We start from the raw sequence: 15,122 nt of genomic DNA, 5'->3' as shown, positions 1-15,122 counted from the left end.
TATTGTTGTGACTTTGTTCAATAACTGATTAAGATTAATTTTATTGGGATTTGTGGGTTTTTTTTTTTTTTTTTGGCTTTTTGTTTGGGACTAATTTTTAGTACAATATATATTTATAAGATAGGGAAATAATGAAGCCTTTTAAAATTAGTTAAATAAATAATGGAATGGAATGAAAATTAAAACAATCATTTTCATATAGGATAAGGTATCATAACTTTACAATTAAGTCAAGAAATTATTTGAATTGTTACGTAGATATAGGATGAATAACTTTTATTAGATTTATAGATCATGGAAAAGTTATTTGCATTGTATGATATTTTCAAAAGAAAAAAATACATATAATAGAAGCTAAGGTGATGATTTAGTGTTGCTAGCCTCTAGTGTTGATATCCTAATTTACTTAACTAATACAATACAAAGCTTTCTTAATCATCTCAAATTCATAAGGAAAAAAATTCAAACACAATTTGTGTTTTCAAAGAAGCAGTTGCGTTCAATAGCAAAACTATGAATGCTATCTTTAACGCTGTTTCTATAGAGGAATTTAAGAGAATCTTAAATGTCGAGGTTGCTCACATTGCTTGGAATATCCTCCAAACTGTGCACGAAGGCACAAAGGCTGTCAAAATTAATAAGTTGCAGCAATTAACTTCTAAATTTGAAAGCATTAGGATGTCTGATGATGAATCCTTTGATGAATTCTATGTAAACTTAATGATATTGTTAGTTCTGCTTACAACTTGGGTGATATCAATGATCAACCTAAAATTGTTAGGAAGATTCTTAGATCTTTAACTAAAGATTTTAGACCCAAAATGACTGTCATCACTGAGAGCAAGGATGTGGACTCCATCCCTGTTGATGAACTTGTAGGATCTCTTCAGTCCTATGAGTTGGACCTACCTAAGACTAGCAAATCCAAATCAGTGGCTCTTAAGTCAGTTGATAATGTTGATATTGGTGGATTTAATGATGAGCTCTCTGCTACAAAGATTGCCTACCTTGCCAAAAACTTTAGGAATTTTCTTAGAAACAACAACAGAAGGGCAAGAGATAAGAACATTATTGAACCTAGAAACTTTAGGAAGAATGATCCTATTAAGGTTAACAACACTGATAAACCTATAGAAAAAGTAGGTCAATCTTCTAATAATTCTATGGGTCATCAATGTTTTGGATGTCAAGGGTATGGTCATATAAAATCTGAATGTCCTACATACTTGAAGTCTAAGGGGAAGGCTATGACTGTAACCTTTAGTGATAATGAAGTTTCTGATGATGAGTCTGGTTGTGACGAGGATGGAAACTTCATTGTTTTCACTGTTACTGCTGTAGTCAATGAAAGTGTGTCTACTGAAGAGAACCCTTCTGATAGGGAACTCTCTGAGGATGTAGATCTACAAGAAGCCTACAATAAACTTTGCAAAATTGCTGCAAAGGATGCTATGAATGTTGAATTAGGCTTAAAGAAAATTGCATCTCTTGAGCTTGAAAAGGAAAATTTTCTTGTTAAACTGTTTGATGCTAATGATCTTTTGAATAATGTGAAGACTGAGAACATGTTTTCGTTTGAAAAAGTTAAGAATTTGGAACATGAACTATCTGTTGCTAGAGAACAAACTGATAGGTCTGTAAGCTCCAAACTTGATCACATGCTAAGTGTTCAAAAGTCTCCCTTTGACAAAACTGACTTAGGTTTTGTAGAAAGCATCTTTGTATCTGCACCCTATTCTACAAACTTTGTACCTTCTTCTTCTTCCAAACCCCTTGAGAGTGAGGTTGTCAAACGCTCTATGAGTGAGGCTAAATCTGTAGAAGTTACACCTCCTAGAAAGAATAGGGTTGATCTTTATAAGTCTAAACCTAAGGTTCCTAACCCTCCTAAGGCAAGACACATGATAAACCTGCATGAGTTTGTCACTTTTGTGGAAAGTCTGGACACATTCGTCCAAACTGTTACAAGCTGTAAGCTGCTAAGAGAGCAAACAAACCAAAAGTACCTGCGCCTTAAGCATAAGATCCTATGGTACTTATTGGTGAATTGGTAAAGCTCTAAACCTTTATTCCAATCCTGGAGTTGGAAATCATTCCCATATGAATAAGAACTCCAATGCTCGTGGTGTATTTAAAAGGTTTTGGATGCAAAAGGCTTAATCTAATTGAGTCTTTTTGACGTGGTCCTTGTGCTTCAATGCTCTACTCTTTGTGATCATTGTTCTTTGTTTTTTGTTTTATTTGTTTCTAGGATATGCATTACATTACATTCATGCATTTCATTCTAAGTTTTTATTTTTTATTTTTTATTTTTTTTATTCTTTTCAAATTAAAAAAAAAAAGAAAAAAAGAAAAGAAAAAGGAAGCAAAATGTGTTTTGCATTATTTTCTTGGCATTGAAAACAAGGTTGGTCAATTTATTTTCACATAACATGTCTTTGTACCTTGTTTAGCTTGGATGAGCTTGTTTATTGCACTTTACTAGTTAAAGCTTTGTAGTGCATGTTGTGTGGGAAATATGTTTATAGTTTTTGATCACTTTGTCTTGATCTTGAAGTCACATGTCTTTAACTGTTGGACTTGAACCTTTGGAGAAAAGAATAAATAACCATCTCATCACTGTTCACTAGCCAATCATGAACACCTTAGTGCATATCGTAAGATTTTGTGCTCAAGAAAGTGTAGCATATGCACAAAAAGAACATAAGGTGTCGCCTCGGTTTAAATGCTTAAAATTGGTGTGTACATTATTGGACTTAAAGTTAAATTGATCAAATAAAATTGGTGTGTACATTATCTTGGCTATTTTAATAAGTTTCTACTAAATTAAAATTTGTGTGTATAATATGAGGCAAATCAAGAAACTTACATGATTGCAAGCTTATGATCTAGGAGATGTGGGAGTTATATGATGTAACTCTTTAGGTGATAGTCTCTTTCAAATTCTATGTGATGAATTTTGTAGACTTTGTGTTTGATTTCTATTCACATATCATCTCACATGTATCTCAAGTTTTTGCCAGTTGCACACACTACACAAGTTGCTCTTTGCTAAACTTTGTACATGTTATTGTGTGTGTTTTTGGTTTGACCAACCAAGTTTGAAAATTCCTTGAGTTTTATGCAAATCATATTTGATTCTTGAGAATTTAAGAGAATGGATTGAAAATCTTAAATTTTGGGAAAACTGGGTTCAAAACTTGTGTTTTTGAAAAACATTTCATCTCATACTCATGCATTTTATTCTTAAAATTCAATGCTTTGAAGAGTTTCCACATAAAACTGGTTTGTTTTTTTAAAAATTTGTTTTTTCCAGAATTTCGATTGATCGAACCTATTTTTCGATCAATCGAAATTGCGATTAAAAACTTTGGTCAGCCTCTGTCCGTTTCGATCGATGCTCGATTGATACTGGTTCAATCAAAGCATTTTTGATCGATTGAACCTAATTTTCGATCAATTGAAAATCTTATAAAGAGTTTTTCAAATATGATTTTCACGTGTTCAAACTTACTTTTCAAAAAGTTTTCAAAACTTTCTCTCTCTATACGACTCGGTCAAGGCTTCAATCAAATTTTTTTGTCGTTTTCCTCTGTTCTTTTTGCAAGGTTTTTCTCTCCCAAGGCCGGTAAGACCTTTATACCCTTCCTTTTGCATTTATTTACATGTTTCATGCATTAAATCATGTGATTTGGGGAAATTTTCGAACCTAAAAATTCTTGGGGTTTTTGATGATTCAACTTGTTTCTCTTGAAATTGATCAATGGGTTTTTGTTCTAAGACTCTATATAACTGTTCTTGATGGTTTAATTTGATCAATTTGTTGTTTGTGAGAAATTGAAATTTCTAGGGCTTGAATATACCCGAATTGGGGATTTTGTTCAAATTGGGTTTAATTGATGAAATTGGCTTGTTGGATTGATTAATTTGATCATTATGAATTGTTTTCTACCTTGTGTGATGATCAATTGGTCAATTTGGTACAAATTGAACAAGTGGTTTTTCAAAATTTGGGGTTTTTGTTTTAAACTCGATGCTCAAGCCAATTTTGTGATTCTAAACTTAAATTGATCTTGTTCTCACTGCATTAGAGCATGCATTATGACATTATACTGCTCATGCATTATATAGATTGTTTTTTTTCTATATTTTTTTGTGCTAACTTGCAGTCTGCCTTTTGGTTTTTTTCTTTTTGTTCCTTTTGGTTTTGTCCTTGTGTCTTGTCCTTACCCTAGCACCATGCCTAGGAAGACTAGAGCCCATAGGACAACCTCCTCTTCTTCTGAGCCTCCCTTTCAGAGTGAGTTGTTTCCGAGTGAGAAAAACAAGGAGTTGTATGATACTTTGAACATTAAGAGAAAGATTTAGGCTGAGCGTAAGGTTTTGCTAGATGAGCTAGATCCTGCCATTAGGGCAAACTTTGAGCGTAGGCACTGGTTGCCACTATTGGATATTGGTCATACTCCTCCAGCTGCCCTGATTAGAGAGTTCTACTCGAACCTCTCTATCCACATCTATGATTCCAACACTTTAGTAAAGAGTTGGATACGAGGTGTAGAGTATACCATTACTCCTAGGGTAGTGGCTAATGCTCTTGGGGTACCATTGGTCCAACACCCTGTCTATCCCTATGATGAGTCTCCTTCCTTGGACGACATCATGTCTTACATCACTGGGACTTCTATCCGGTGGGAATCTGATCCTTGGATCACTTCTGCTGAGCTCACTGAGACTACCTATCTTTTCTTTAGAATAGCGTGTCATTCTTTGTGGCCTATCTCTCATCTACACATCATTCCTTTGGAGTGATGTGCATTTTTGTACACTCTTGTTATCGATGCTCCTATCAGTTTTCCTCATTTGTTTCTTCGTTCTGTAAATGAGGTTTATAGGAGTTCTTCTGTTGCTCATGCTTTTTTTCATCCTGTTTTCATTCATCGAATTTTGCTGTTTTTATGCTTAGATGACTTCCCCGCTTTTGAACCCGTACATATAGTTGCTCCCATAGGTGCCACCTTTCTTAGGCAAATGGCTGCTCATATGAGAGAGAGCTCTAAACGTCCTAGAGTTTAGCCTTTTGGTATCACACCCCCTCCTCCCTCTTCTATAGGTACTACTTTCAGTGAGGCGTTTGTTGATCCTGTTGGTGCTGTTGCTGCTGCTGTTCCTCCACCATCTACTTCGGATGACTTTGACATTAGTTGTACGTTGGAGACTGTAATGACCGTTTAGGCGGCTCATGGGCAGCTTTTGGTGAACATGCTTGATGAGCTCCGTGCTTTGCAAGCAAATTTGGCGCATTTTAGACATTCGTCTTCACCACCTCCTTTTGATGATGGTTTATGATTGTCCTTTGGCATTCCGTCACAAAAAAGGGGAATACACTTGTAGAGGATTTTTGTAGTTAGGGGGAGATTTTTGTATGTTGGAGCTTGTGGAGCTATTAGATTGTATCTAGGTGCTTCATTGTGTACTTACTTTTTGGCTCTTGATGTATTGTTTTTGGTCTATACATGATAGGGGGAGATACTTTGAGATACATTGTTATCTATGTTTCTTGTTTCACTGCTTATTGATTTATATTTATGAGTTATTCATGATATATGTCTTTATTTTGTGTTTTGTAAAATAAAGAATTTATTTTTGTTTTGCTTGTATTTTCCACACATGCGTTTATGTCTTTGTTGAGTATTTCAGGAAAAATACAGGTTGATTCAGTCATGCACTGTCTACACTTGCAACTGATGGATAGTAGTTAGGTTGATTTGTTTTTTTTTTTTTTTTTTTTTTTTTTTTTTTGTGTGTAATGGGTTTTATTGTTTATAAAGAACTATTTTCCTTGTAACTTTGAGCATTGTATTTGTGTTTTGTCACGGATTGCCAAAGGGAGAGTTTATTAGGTTCTAAGTATTTAGGAACTTATGTATTAGAACTTTAATTTGTATTATTGGCAAACCATGATTAAAACAGGTTTTTAGTCCTGTTTAGACTTGCTCAAAGTATAGGTCTTTTGTGTAAAGTTGGAATCGAGCTATTGCAGAATTCATTGTGCAATTTAGTTTGGCTTGATCGATCGAGAATTAGACTTGATCAATCGAAAGTCGAGTAGAATGTTTTTTTGCAGAATTTTCCAACCCAGCTTTAAGCCTATATGACGTGTAAGGTTTTATGTTTTGCCCTAGGTATAAAAGGGATACCCTAGCCACGTTTTTGGTTGCTCTATTTGCTGGGTGTGTGAATCTCTTATGAGATCTAGAGATGGTTGCCTTTACACATGCTTAGGATTGTCAAGAAGGAGATTTCATTGAGAGCTTGATGATCATTCAGTTGCTGCACTAAAGAGCTTAAAGAAACACAAGCGGATGTGCTTGTATTTGCTGGAGAATCCAAGAAAGAAGGAGTCTGTGGTCTCGGAGCTTGCAGGTGATCGTGTAAGTAAGTTTTCTATTGGTGGGTAGCAATAGGATGTTAGTGGTCTAAGTCGCTATTGTAAAATTTTGATTCTTTCATAGTGGATTCATGTTTACCTTGAGGATAGTTAGGTTAAATCCTCCCCAGGTTTTTACCGGTGTGTTTTCTTGGGTCATCATATCTTTGTGTTCTTTATATTCTGCACTTTACATTGATATGATTATATGATTGTGTTAACCTAAATTTGAAATTTGGACTAAGTAATCACTTGGCTAATTTGATAGGTTAATTCAGTTGTGTTTTAAGGGGTCTAAAAAACGTACACAATTTTATCCAAAATAAACAACCTTGCCCTTTAAAAAATTCTATACAAAAATAATTTTGTCCCTACCTAAAAAAAAAAAAAAAAAAAAAAAAAAAAAAAAAAAATCACTAATTAAGTAGTAACAGAGTCAAAAGTTGAAATCGTTGCATACAACCAACAATAAAACCGCCCCTCTTAACTCAAAATTCTGCCTTTGTCCCTGCCTTCAATCACATCAAATATAATTGAACCTATCTCTCGTTTGCAGCCCAAGACACACCATCTTGAGGCACATCCCATCAATTGACCAAAGTATGTAGCTCTAGCCTCTAAGCATATTTAAAATCCCAATTTTAAGGAGTGATTTACATCTAAAAAAATATTGTCACACTTTCTGTATGAAGCGCAAAACTTGGGTCCAGAGTCCAGTTACACTAAACCATCAGGATGGTGACATGTGTCCAATTTTAATCATGTGTCATCATCTCAACAGGTCTAATGTACTAGACTCAAGTCAAATCCCTATATAAAAACCTATTAGTCCCACTTGCCAGGGTATGGAACTTGTAGGGTCCCGATTTGCGACCCAAGCCCAAAATGTATGGGATCTTGGCCCAATAAGCCCAACATAATAAATTTGTAGAGAGTGGGTCAAAGAACTAGGCCCTAATGAGTTGAACAACGGCTAATACCGAATTAAATGACAATCAAACATAAATAAGAGGTTTTGATATCAATTGACTTTCAGTCTGAGGAGGGCACACTTGTATATATTGATTACAGTTGGATACAAAGACAATTTAGATTGCTACAGTATTCTCTCTCTATTTTTCCGATTCTTTTCTCATAGAGGGTCTCTCACATTATATAGCTCCCTATGGAACATCTTGATTCTACACTTGTTGATCATCTGAGCCTCCACTTGAGTACCTGTCCCATCAGACACCCTCTTTGGCTTTCTGTGAGTTGTGGTAGCCAAGGTAACACTGTTCAGAGATCTTCTTCACATAAATGTGGCCAGAAAAGTAGCTGCAATGCATTTAATGCGGTGGCAGCAGCTTTCCCCTAGATATTTTTGGGTTTCCTTCCTTCTTGTATGTTCATGAGGCATGTCCCTATCATTGTAGCTTTTTGAAGGGTCATTCTAATTGCTAGAATACATATTTAAGCTGCATACGCCACATCCGAGGAGGAATTCCTCCTTGGACCATCTTCCATTCATTCCTTACTCATGAGACTTTAAATTGGGACCCTAAATAACTATTTGCCCCTCCTTGGACCATTCAGTGTCCTCAGACAAAAGCCTAAGGCCCAACATATTATTCTGGGCCTTTATCCCTACAGAACTCATCCCCTAAGAATAGAACGTTATCTTAGATTTTTTTTTTTTGGGCAAAAATGCAAAACTGGCCCTCTAACTTTCACCTTTTTTCATTTCAATCCTCTAACTTTCAGTTTTGTCAATTCAGTCCTCTAACTTTTAATTTTTGTCTATTCCGAGCTCCGTTACAGCTCAGTTAGTGCTGTCATTAGAACCATTGAAACGACGCCGTTTTGTATGTGTGTGTGTGTGTTTTATTTATTTATTTATTTTTATTTTTTATAATTTGGAATTAAAAGAAAATAAGAAAAAGAAAAAGAAAAAGAAAAAAAGAAAATATTAAGGGGAACCACAAAACCAAGAGGCTTCCCCATCATCAATGCAACCACAAAACCAAAAACAAAAAGACATCAAACCCACCAATGATCTCAAAAGACTCTCTTGCGATGTGCCTAGAAGCCCTACACTTCCAGCGGAGATATGGCGGTCAAACTCCGTAAACTCGATTCAAAACTTCCGAACTCCGCCGGCACTGGTGTTGCGCCTGATAGGTTTGGAAGCTATGACGACAACGATGATGATGGTGCCAGAATTAGCTTCAGAGAATAGAAGGAAATTTCTCATGGCATTGGAGAAATGCAATGAAGACTTGAATGCGCTTAAGAAGATCATCGATATTGTACAATTTTCAAAGCGATTAAGCTCGATGGCTAAGATTAAAAAGTGTTGGGAGGAGCAGTCGAGTCCTACGTCTATGTTGGATGAGTTCATGAGTACTCGTTTGCCATTGATGAATGCTTACTGCCACTCGAGCAGAGCAGCGAGGTACGTCGAGGGACGGCGAGGAGAGTAGTTGGTGAACTCAGTCTCTTTCTCTCTCTCAAACTGGCTCACTCTTTCTCTCTCTCTCTCTCTCAAAGTTACGCGGGTTAGTGATTTGGGTCCTTTGTTTTGTTTTGATTTAGGGGAAGGGGAACAATGTCGTCGTTCCCCTTAATTTTTTTTTTCTCTAGATTTTTCTTATTTTTCTTTTAATTCCGAATTTAAAAAAAAAAAAATGCAAAACGGTGTCGTTTCAGTGGTTCTAACAGCAGAACTAATTGAGTTGTAATGAAGCCCTAAATTGACAAAAATTGAAAGTTAGAAGACTGAATTTACAAAATCAAAAGTTAGAGGACTGAAATGAAAAAAAATGTGAAAGTTAGAGGGTCAGTTTTGTATTTTTACTTTTTTTTTTTTATTACCCAACAAAGGAAAATTTGTTGTCATTGACTTAATCACCAGAGTACCCTTGGCCAGCCCAGCCCTGAGTCTAGCCCAACCTTGAGTCCAGCCTAAGTTATATTGCTAAGGGGTTTTTCTTTCTTTTGTAGTAACAAGACAAATAGGGAAAGGGGAACTTGTTTAATTAAGTGAGGCCATCTCTTTTTGTGGTTCCATTTGCTGTCTCTATTTACATTCCCTTATACACCACTCTTTTCTTCTCTTCCTTTTGAGAAGTAAAAAATTCTCCAAGAATAAAATAATGAAATTATTAAATATATCGGATGTGAATTTTTTTAGATTTGATGATGACATTAGGAAAACCCCATGTACACATTCATACTACTTTTTTTAAGTTCATTTTATATTTTTATAGGGTTTGACTTACCTTTAGTACTCTTTTTAATTGGAATCTCCTTTTATTTTAATGAGAAACTGCCACGTCATCCACTAACTAAATAAAATGTGGAGATTAAAACCCACGACCATTTGTCATTGTATATTTCACAAAGAAAAGAAGAAGAAGACATGTCTAGTTAAAAAAGTATGGGAGGTAAGCCAAATCCATTTTTATATTAAGTAAGTGTTTGGATACACATGATTTCCCTCAACGTTTGCGTTTGGCGTATGTCACTAGGTCCAATGCACTATTTACGGGACCCACAAACCTCTTTTTTTAGCAAAATTTTCATTAAAAATAGGTCCAACGGCACTATTCACACATTTAAAAATTATTTTATTACAATGTTTTTAGTTTTCAGTTTTCAGCAATAAGTGGTATCCAAACAGATCCTAAGTGATGAGTGACTACTGATTAGCATTGATTGGTGTAGAGTAAAACTCAATCAAATGCTAGAGTAGCAACAACTTTATAGATATTCCAACGTAAAATATTTGCCATAATTCCATTACATGTGATGTGAGGGTTTTTTTTTTTTTTTTGAGAATCCAGACCCGGGGGTCAAGCAATATTAAGGTAGAAAAGAGAGAAATTACAAAGAATCCTTTGTTACAAGAGGAGCTATATCCTCAGGAATGGCCTCAAGCCAAACCTATAGCTCATTGCCGGACTTAGCACGTTTGGCAAGAAAATGGGCAACTGAGTTACCTACACGTTTGATATGAACAAAATTACAAATTCTAAAATCATTTGCTAAGACAAGAGAGTCCTGCAACACATGGCCATACTTAGGATGAACAACCTCCTTAGAAAGTAAATCTCTAATGATAGCTTTAGCATCCCCTTCATAGACTAACTCACAAATACCAAACTATTTAGCAAAATATAGAGCTCAGCGACATGCTACAGCTTCAACAGTAACAGCAGACATGGGGATAGGGATGCGTTCAACCAAGGCTCCCACAACATGCCCACACAAATCACGGATCACCACACCTAAGCCGGCAGCACCGAGGTTGCTAAACAGAGCCCCATCAAAGTTGATTTTATATAGGGGAGAAATGGGAGGCATCCACCTAACAGCTCTTGAGCAAGCTGTTGAAACGCGTCGGTCAAGCACCTGGGCAGATTGAAAATCCAACAAGAACACTTCTGCTTTAGTCCGAATGTGATGGTACTCAACAACAGAATCCCCCACTCTAGCCGAGTTTCTTCTAGACCAGATTAGCCACATAATTATACATAAGAGTTTTACATTAGTTCAGTCACTTAAAGAGAACAACAAATCCAATAGATCAGCAAAAGCGGAGAACTTATATCTTGTGCACTTCATTAATTCCACATCCACCTCCCAAATAACAAGCAACCTGTGACAGCCCCATAAAGTATGTACAGTACCCTCACAGACCACCTTACAATTATGACAGTAAGCTGTTTGGACAACCCTTCTTCTCTACAAGTTGTGCAAAGTTTGAAGTGCTTCGTTTGCTACGCGCCAAATTATATGCTTAACCATGTAAGGAACCTGCAAACTCCATATGCCCTTCCAAATTTTGCTGTAGCTTCTATTTGTTGAACATGTTGGAGCTTTATTCCTTTTAGCCAAAGCCAGCAACTTGTAAGTTGACCGAGTGGAATTGACACCGTGTATTGAGGCATGCCACACCTCTTTATCTGGGATATCTCAGACACTTAGAGGAATACCTTTTATTATGTGGGCTCATTGGGTAAAAACTCTTGCGCAATCAGTTTAGCTTTCCACTGATGCTTTTCTTGATCAATAACATCACAAACCTTTGACCTGGGTGGCGAGACTGAGGCTGGGGAAACTACTTTTAGGGCTGAAATTTGTGGAAGCCACCTATCTCCCCTAATCTTTACTAATTGACCGTTCCCTATCCTCCAAATAGAGCCCAACTCCATGACATGTTTTGCCTGGATAATGCTTTTCCATGTGAAATGAACCCTTCGTAGAGACCTCACAATATAAGATAGAACAAAGAGGAAAAAAATTAGCCTTGAACACTATGGAAAAGACACCCCTCATTATTTTCAAGCCTCCAGATTTGCTTAGCCAATAGAGAATCGTTGAACATACTCAACTCTTTGAAACCCATCCCTCCTTCATTTTTAGGATATCACAATTCTTCCCAACTAATCCAATGAATCTTCCTTTGCTCCCCTCTATACCCCCACCAAAACTTTCTTATTAAAGTCTCAATCTCATTGATCAACCCTTTTGGCAACTCGAAACAAGACATAGTGAATGTAAGGATTGCTTGGATGATAGCCTTGATAAGAATTTCACGGCCCGCTTGCGATAAGAGCTTATCTTTCCACCCCTTCAGTTTCTTCCAAATCCTTCCTTAATGAGACTAAAGGACTTCTTCTTTGCTCTGCCAACCAAGGATGGCAATCCCAAATACTACTCATATCTCTGAATTGCCGGTATCTCCAGGAATGTTTTTATGGCAACTTGAACCTCAGGGTGAGTATTAGAGCTGAAAAAGAGGTTTGTCTTGCCTCTATTGATGCTCTGCCTAGAAGCTTACTCATATTTATAAAGGATAGATTGAATCTTCACACTTTCCGAAACTATGGCTCTACAAAAGACTAAACAATCATCTGCAAACAGTAGATGAGAAATACACAGACCGGTCGGGCATAAAAAGACTCCCCTTATTTCTCCACTCTCCTTTGCTTCTTCAAACAGAGCATGTAAACCTTCTGTCACTAATAGGAATAGATAAGGCGATAGTGGATCGCCTTGACGTAGCCCCCTAGTTGGAGTAATAAGACCGTGGGGTTGACCGTTGATCATGATTAAGTACATAATTGATCAAATACATATGGCAATCAAGTTGATCCATTTACGGTTGAAGCCCATTTTTTCCATAATCTTTTCTAAATAGACCCACTGAACACGGTCGTAGGCTTTTGACATATCAAGCTTCATGGACATGTAACCCATCTTTCCAGTTCTCTTGGTCTTCAAATAATGCAGTGTCTCGTGTGCAATGAGGATATTGTCAAGAATAAGCCTTTCTGACATAAAGGCACTTTGAGTCTTAGAAGTCAGAGAAGGCAGCAAGGGTTTTAACCGATTTGCCAAGACTTTTGCAATCAATTTGTATAACACATTACACAAGCTGATAGGCCAAAACTCAGAAAATTTCCTGGGGCTTTTGATTTTTGGGATCAATGAAATGAAAGTGTGGTTTAGGTTTGGAGGAAGGAAACCTAAATTAAGCACTGAAAGGACAGCTTCCGACACCTCCACTCCAATCTTCTCCTAGAAATTCTTGTAGAATAAGGGAGGGAGCTTGTCTGGTCCTGGGGTTGTATCCAGCTTCATTTGCTTGAGAGCTAATTGCACCTCCTCCATTCTAAAAGGCTTAAGCAGCTCAATATTCATTGCATTAGACACCCTTGGTTCCACCCCACATAGCACCGTATCTAACTTAGTGGGGTTAGCCATGGAAAAGAGATTTGAGTAGTATCTAATAAACATCTCCCCAATTTGCTCCTCCCCCTCAATCCACTCCCTTTGCGCATTTTCAAGCCCTGAAATAAAATTCTTCTTATTTCTCTCAGTTGCTCGACAATGGAAGTACTTGGTATTTTGGTCACCATACCTTAGCCACTCTGTTTTTGACCTCTGACTCCACATATGTTCTTCCAACTCCATCAACTTGGATATTTCCTCAGTAAGCATTTTAACCCGGGCATGACTCCTTCCAGCCATGGATTCACTTTCAGCCTTAACCAATTGCTTCCTTTTTTGAGCCAAAGCTATATGGACATTCCCAAAAACTTTTTTATCCCATAGTTTAAGTTGTGTCTGACACTCACCAACCTTCCTCATTACCTTACACACTGGATCACCACCTGTACTTATATCCCATGCCGAATGGACTACTCCTTCGCATCGCTCGTCTTTAAGCAACATGGCCTCGAACCTGAATGGTTTCTAAACTCGGTCGGGTTTGAAGGTCATCAGAGACTAACCATAAAGGATTGTGATCAGAGGATGATCCTGTCAAATGATGGAGGCAGTGCTTAATGATTTGAGGGTTCAACTGCTGGACGTTCTCTTAATTTATTAGATATATCAACCTTAACCTTAGGCTTATGGGCTAAACGAGTCAGCCTAGTCCACTTGCTCCCTAGGCTAACTTGTTGAGTAAGTAGAGGCCCGGGTGCATTGGACAAGTCATGCGGAGGTGAATTGGGCCTATCCACTTCTAAGCACGCACTGGAAAATTGGTCAGTGCTTAATTTGGGCCCAATAGCATTTAGCCCAAAAGGCTTCTTCGTACCCGGTCTGCCTTTCACACCCCCCTCACCTTCCTTAATCTGATCTCTACCATGTAAAGGGTTGTGATTTGACATCTCAATCACCTTTGAAATGCCACCATACTTTTTGCCGTCAACTTTTCTAATATCAACGTCACTTTTCTGAAGGGTTGCAATGAAAGGACCTCCACCCTGACACTGACCCAAATTTCCTGTGGGTGTAGAGGCATTGGGAGCATCTTACGCAGGATCCACCCTGTCAAAATAGTGAATATCTCTGTCAATTTCAGCAATTAATTGATCAAACATAATAGGATGGGTAGGCTTTAGTGGGTGAACCAAAAAGGAAGGCTCAGAAAAGATTGAATTGGAAGCTGTCACTTTTGCAGAGTTTTTGGAGGTGTGGTTCACGTTTTGTTCCATATTTTTTGGCTGCAAATTCTGTGAGGATTCACACGCCATCGTTGTTGGAGGATTCTGGGGCTGGTACTAAGTTTTGGTCTGGTTCAGACCATGTTTTCCAACTTTCTTATGGGTGTAAAAGCCCAGAACTGAGAGGAATACCTTTCTAGAAGTCGTGAAAGGTGCAGCTCTCAACCAGGGGCCGGAATGTTGATCCTCCTTACTTAGTGATCCCTCACTCTCAATCCATTTTTCACAATCCTTATTAGGGTGGGTGAGGCATCCGCACCAGTAGCACACATTTGGGAGGCGTTCATACCTGAAAGAGACCCAATGATCCTTAATATTTTCAAGGGTGAGAAGCCTATCACAACATAGGGGAAGGGAGATATTTGAGCCACACGTACACGAATAAAACTACCTCCATCGCACTCGTTCGGGGTCTCCGGTTGTACGACAGTGCCCATTGCCTCGCAAATCTGTTCAACCACTTCTCTGTTTCTGAAGCATAATGGGATGTTGTGTACCTGCACCTAAAATGGCACAGTGGTCATGTCCGAGCTATTAACAACTGCCGCGTTATCATATCTCGAAACCACCATGATGTGCTTATCAAAGCTCCAAGGCTTTGCTGCTAGGATTCTGTCGACGTCTTCTTTGGAGTCAAAAGAAAAAAGAATAAGATGGTTGCCAATGAACTTCATTCTAAACCCTATTTTTGTTCT

The 15,122-nt window shown here is 37.6% G+C and overlaps 1 protein-coding gene across 1 annotated transcript; it reads right to left on the bottom strand.

The window, feature by feature from the left end:
- Positions 1 to 12,991: 12,991 nt before the first annotated feature.
- Positions 12,992 to 13,648, bottom strand: LOC115949993. Its single transcript, XM_031067247.1, has one exon. The coding sequence runs from the start codon at positions 13,646 to 13,648 to the stop codon at positions 12,992 to 12,994; it is 657 nt and encodes a 218-aa protein (XP_030923107.1).
- Positions 13,649 to 15,122: the final 1,474 nt, after the last annotated feature.

The sequence above is a fragment of the Quercus lobata genome, chromosome 6 (assembly GCF_001633185.2).
Source record: "Quercus lobata isolate SW786 chromosome 6, ValleyOak3.0 Primary Assembly, whole genome shotgun sequence".
Classification (NCBI taxonomy): Eukaryota; Viridiplantae; Streptophyta; class Magnoliopsida; order Fagales; family Fagaceae; genus Quercus; species Quercus lobata.
The sequence above is the reverse complement of the archived record's forward strand: the minus strand, read 5'-3'. Positions and strand labels throughout refer to the sequence as shown.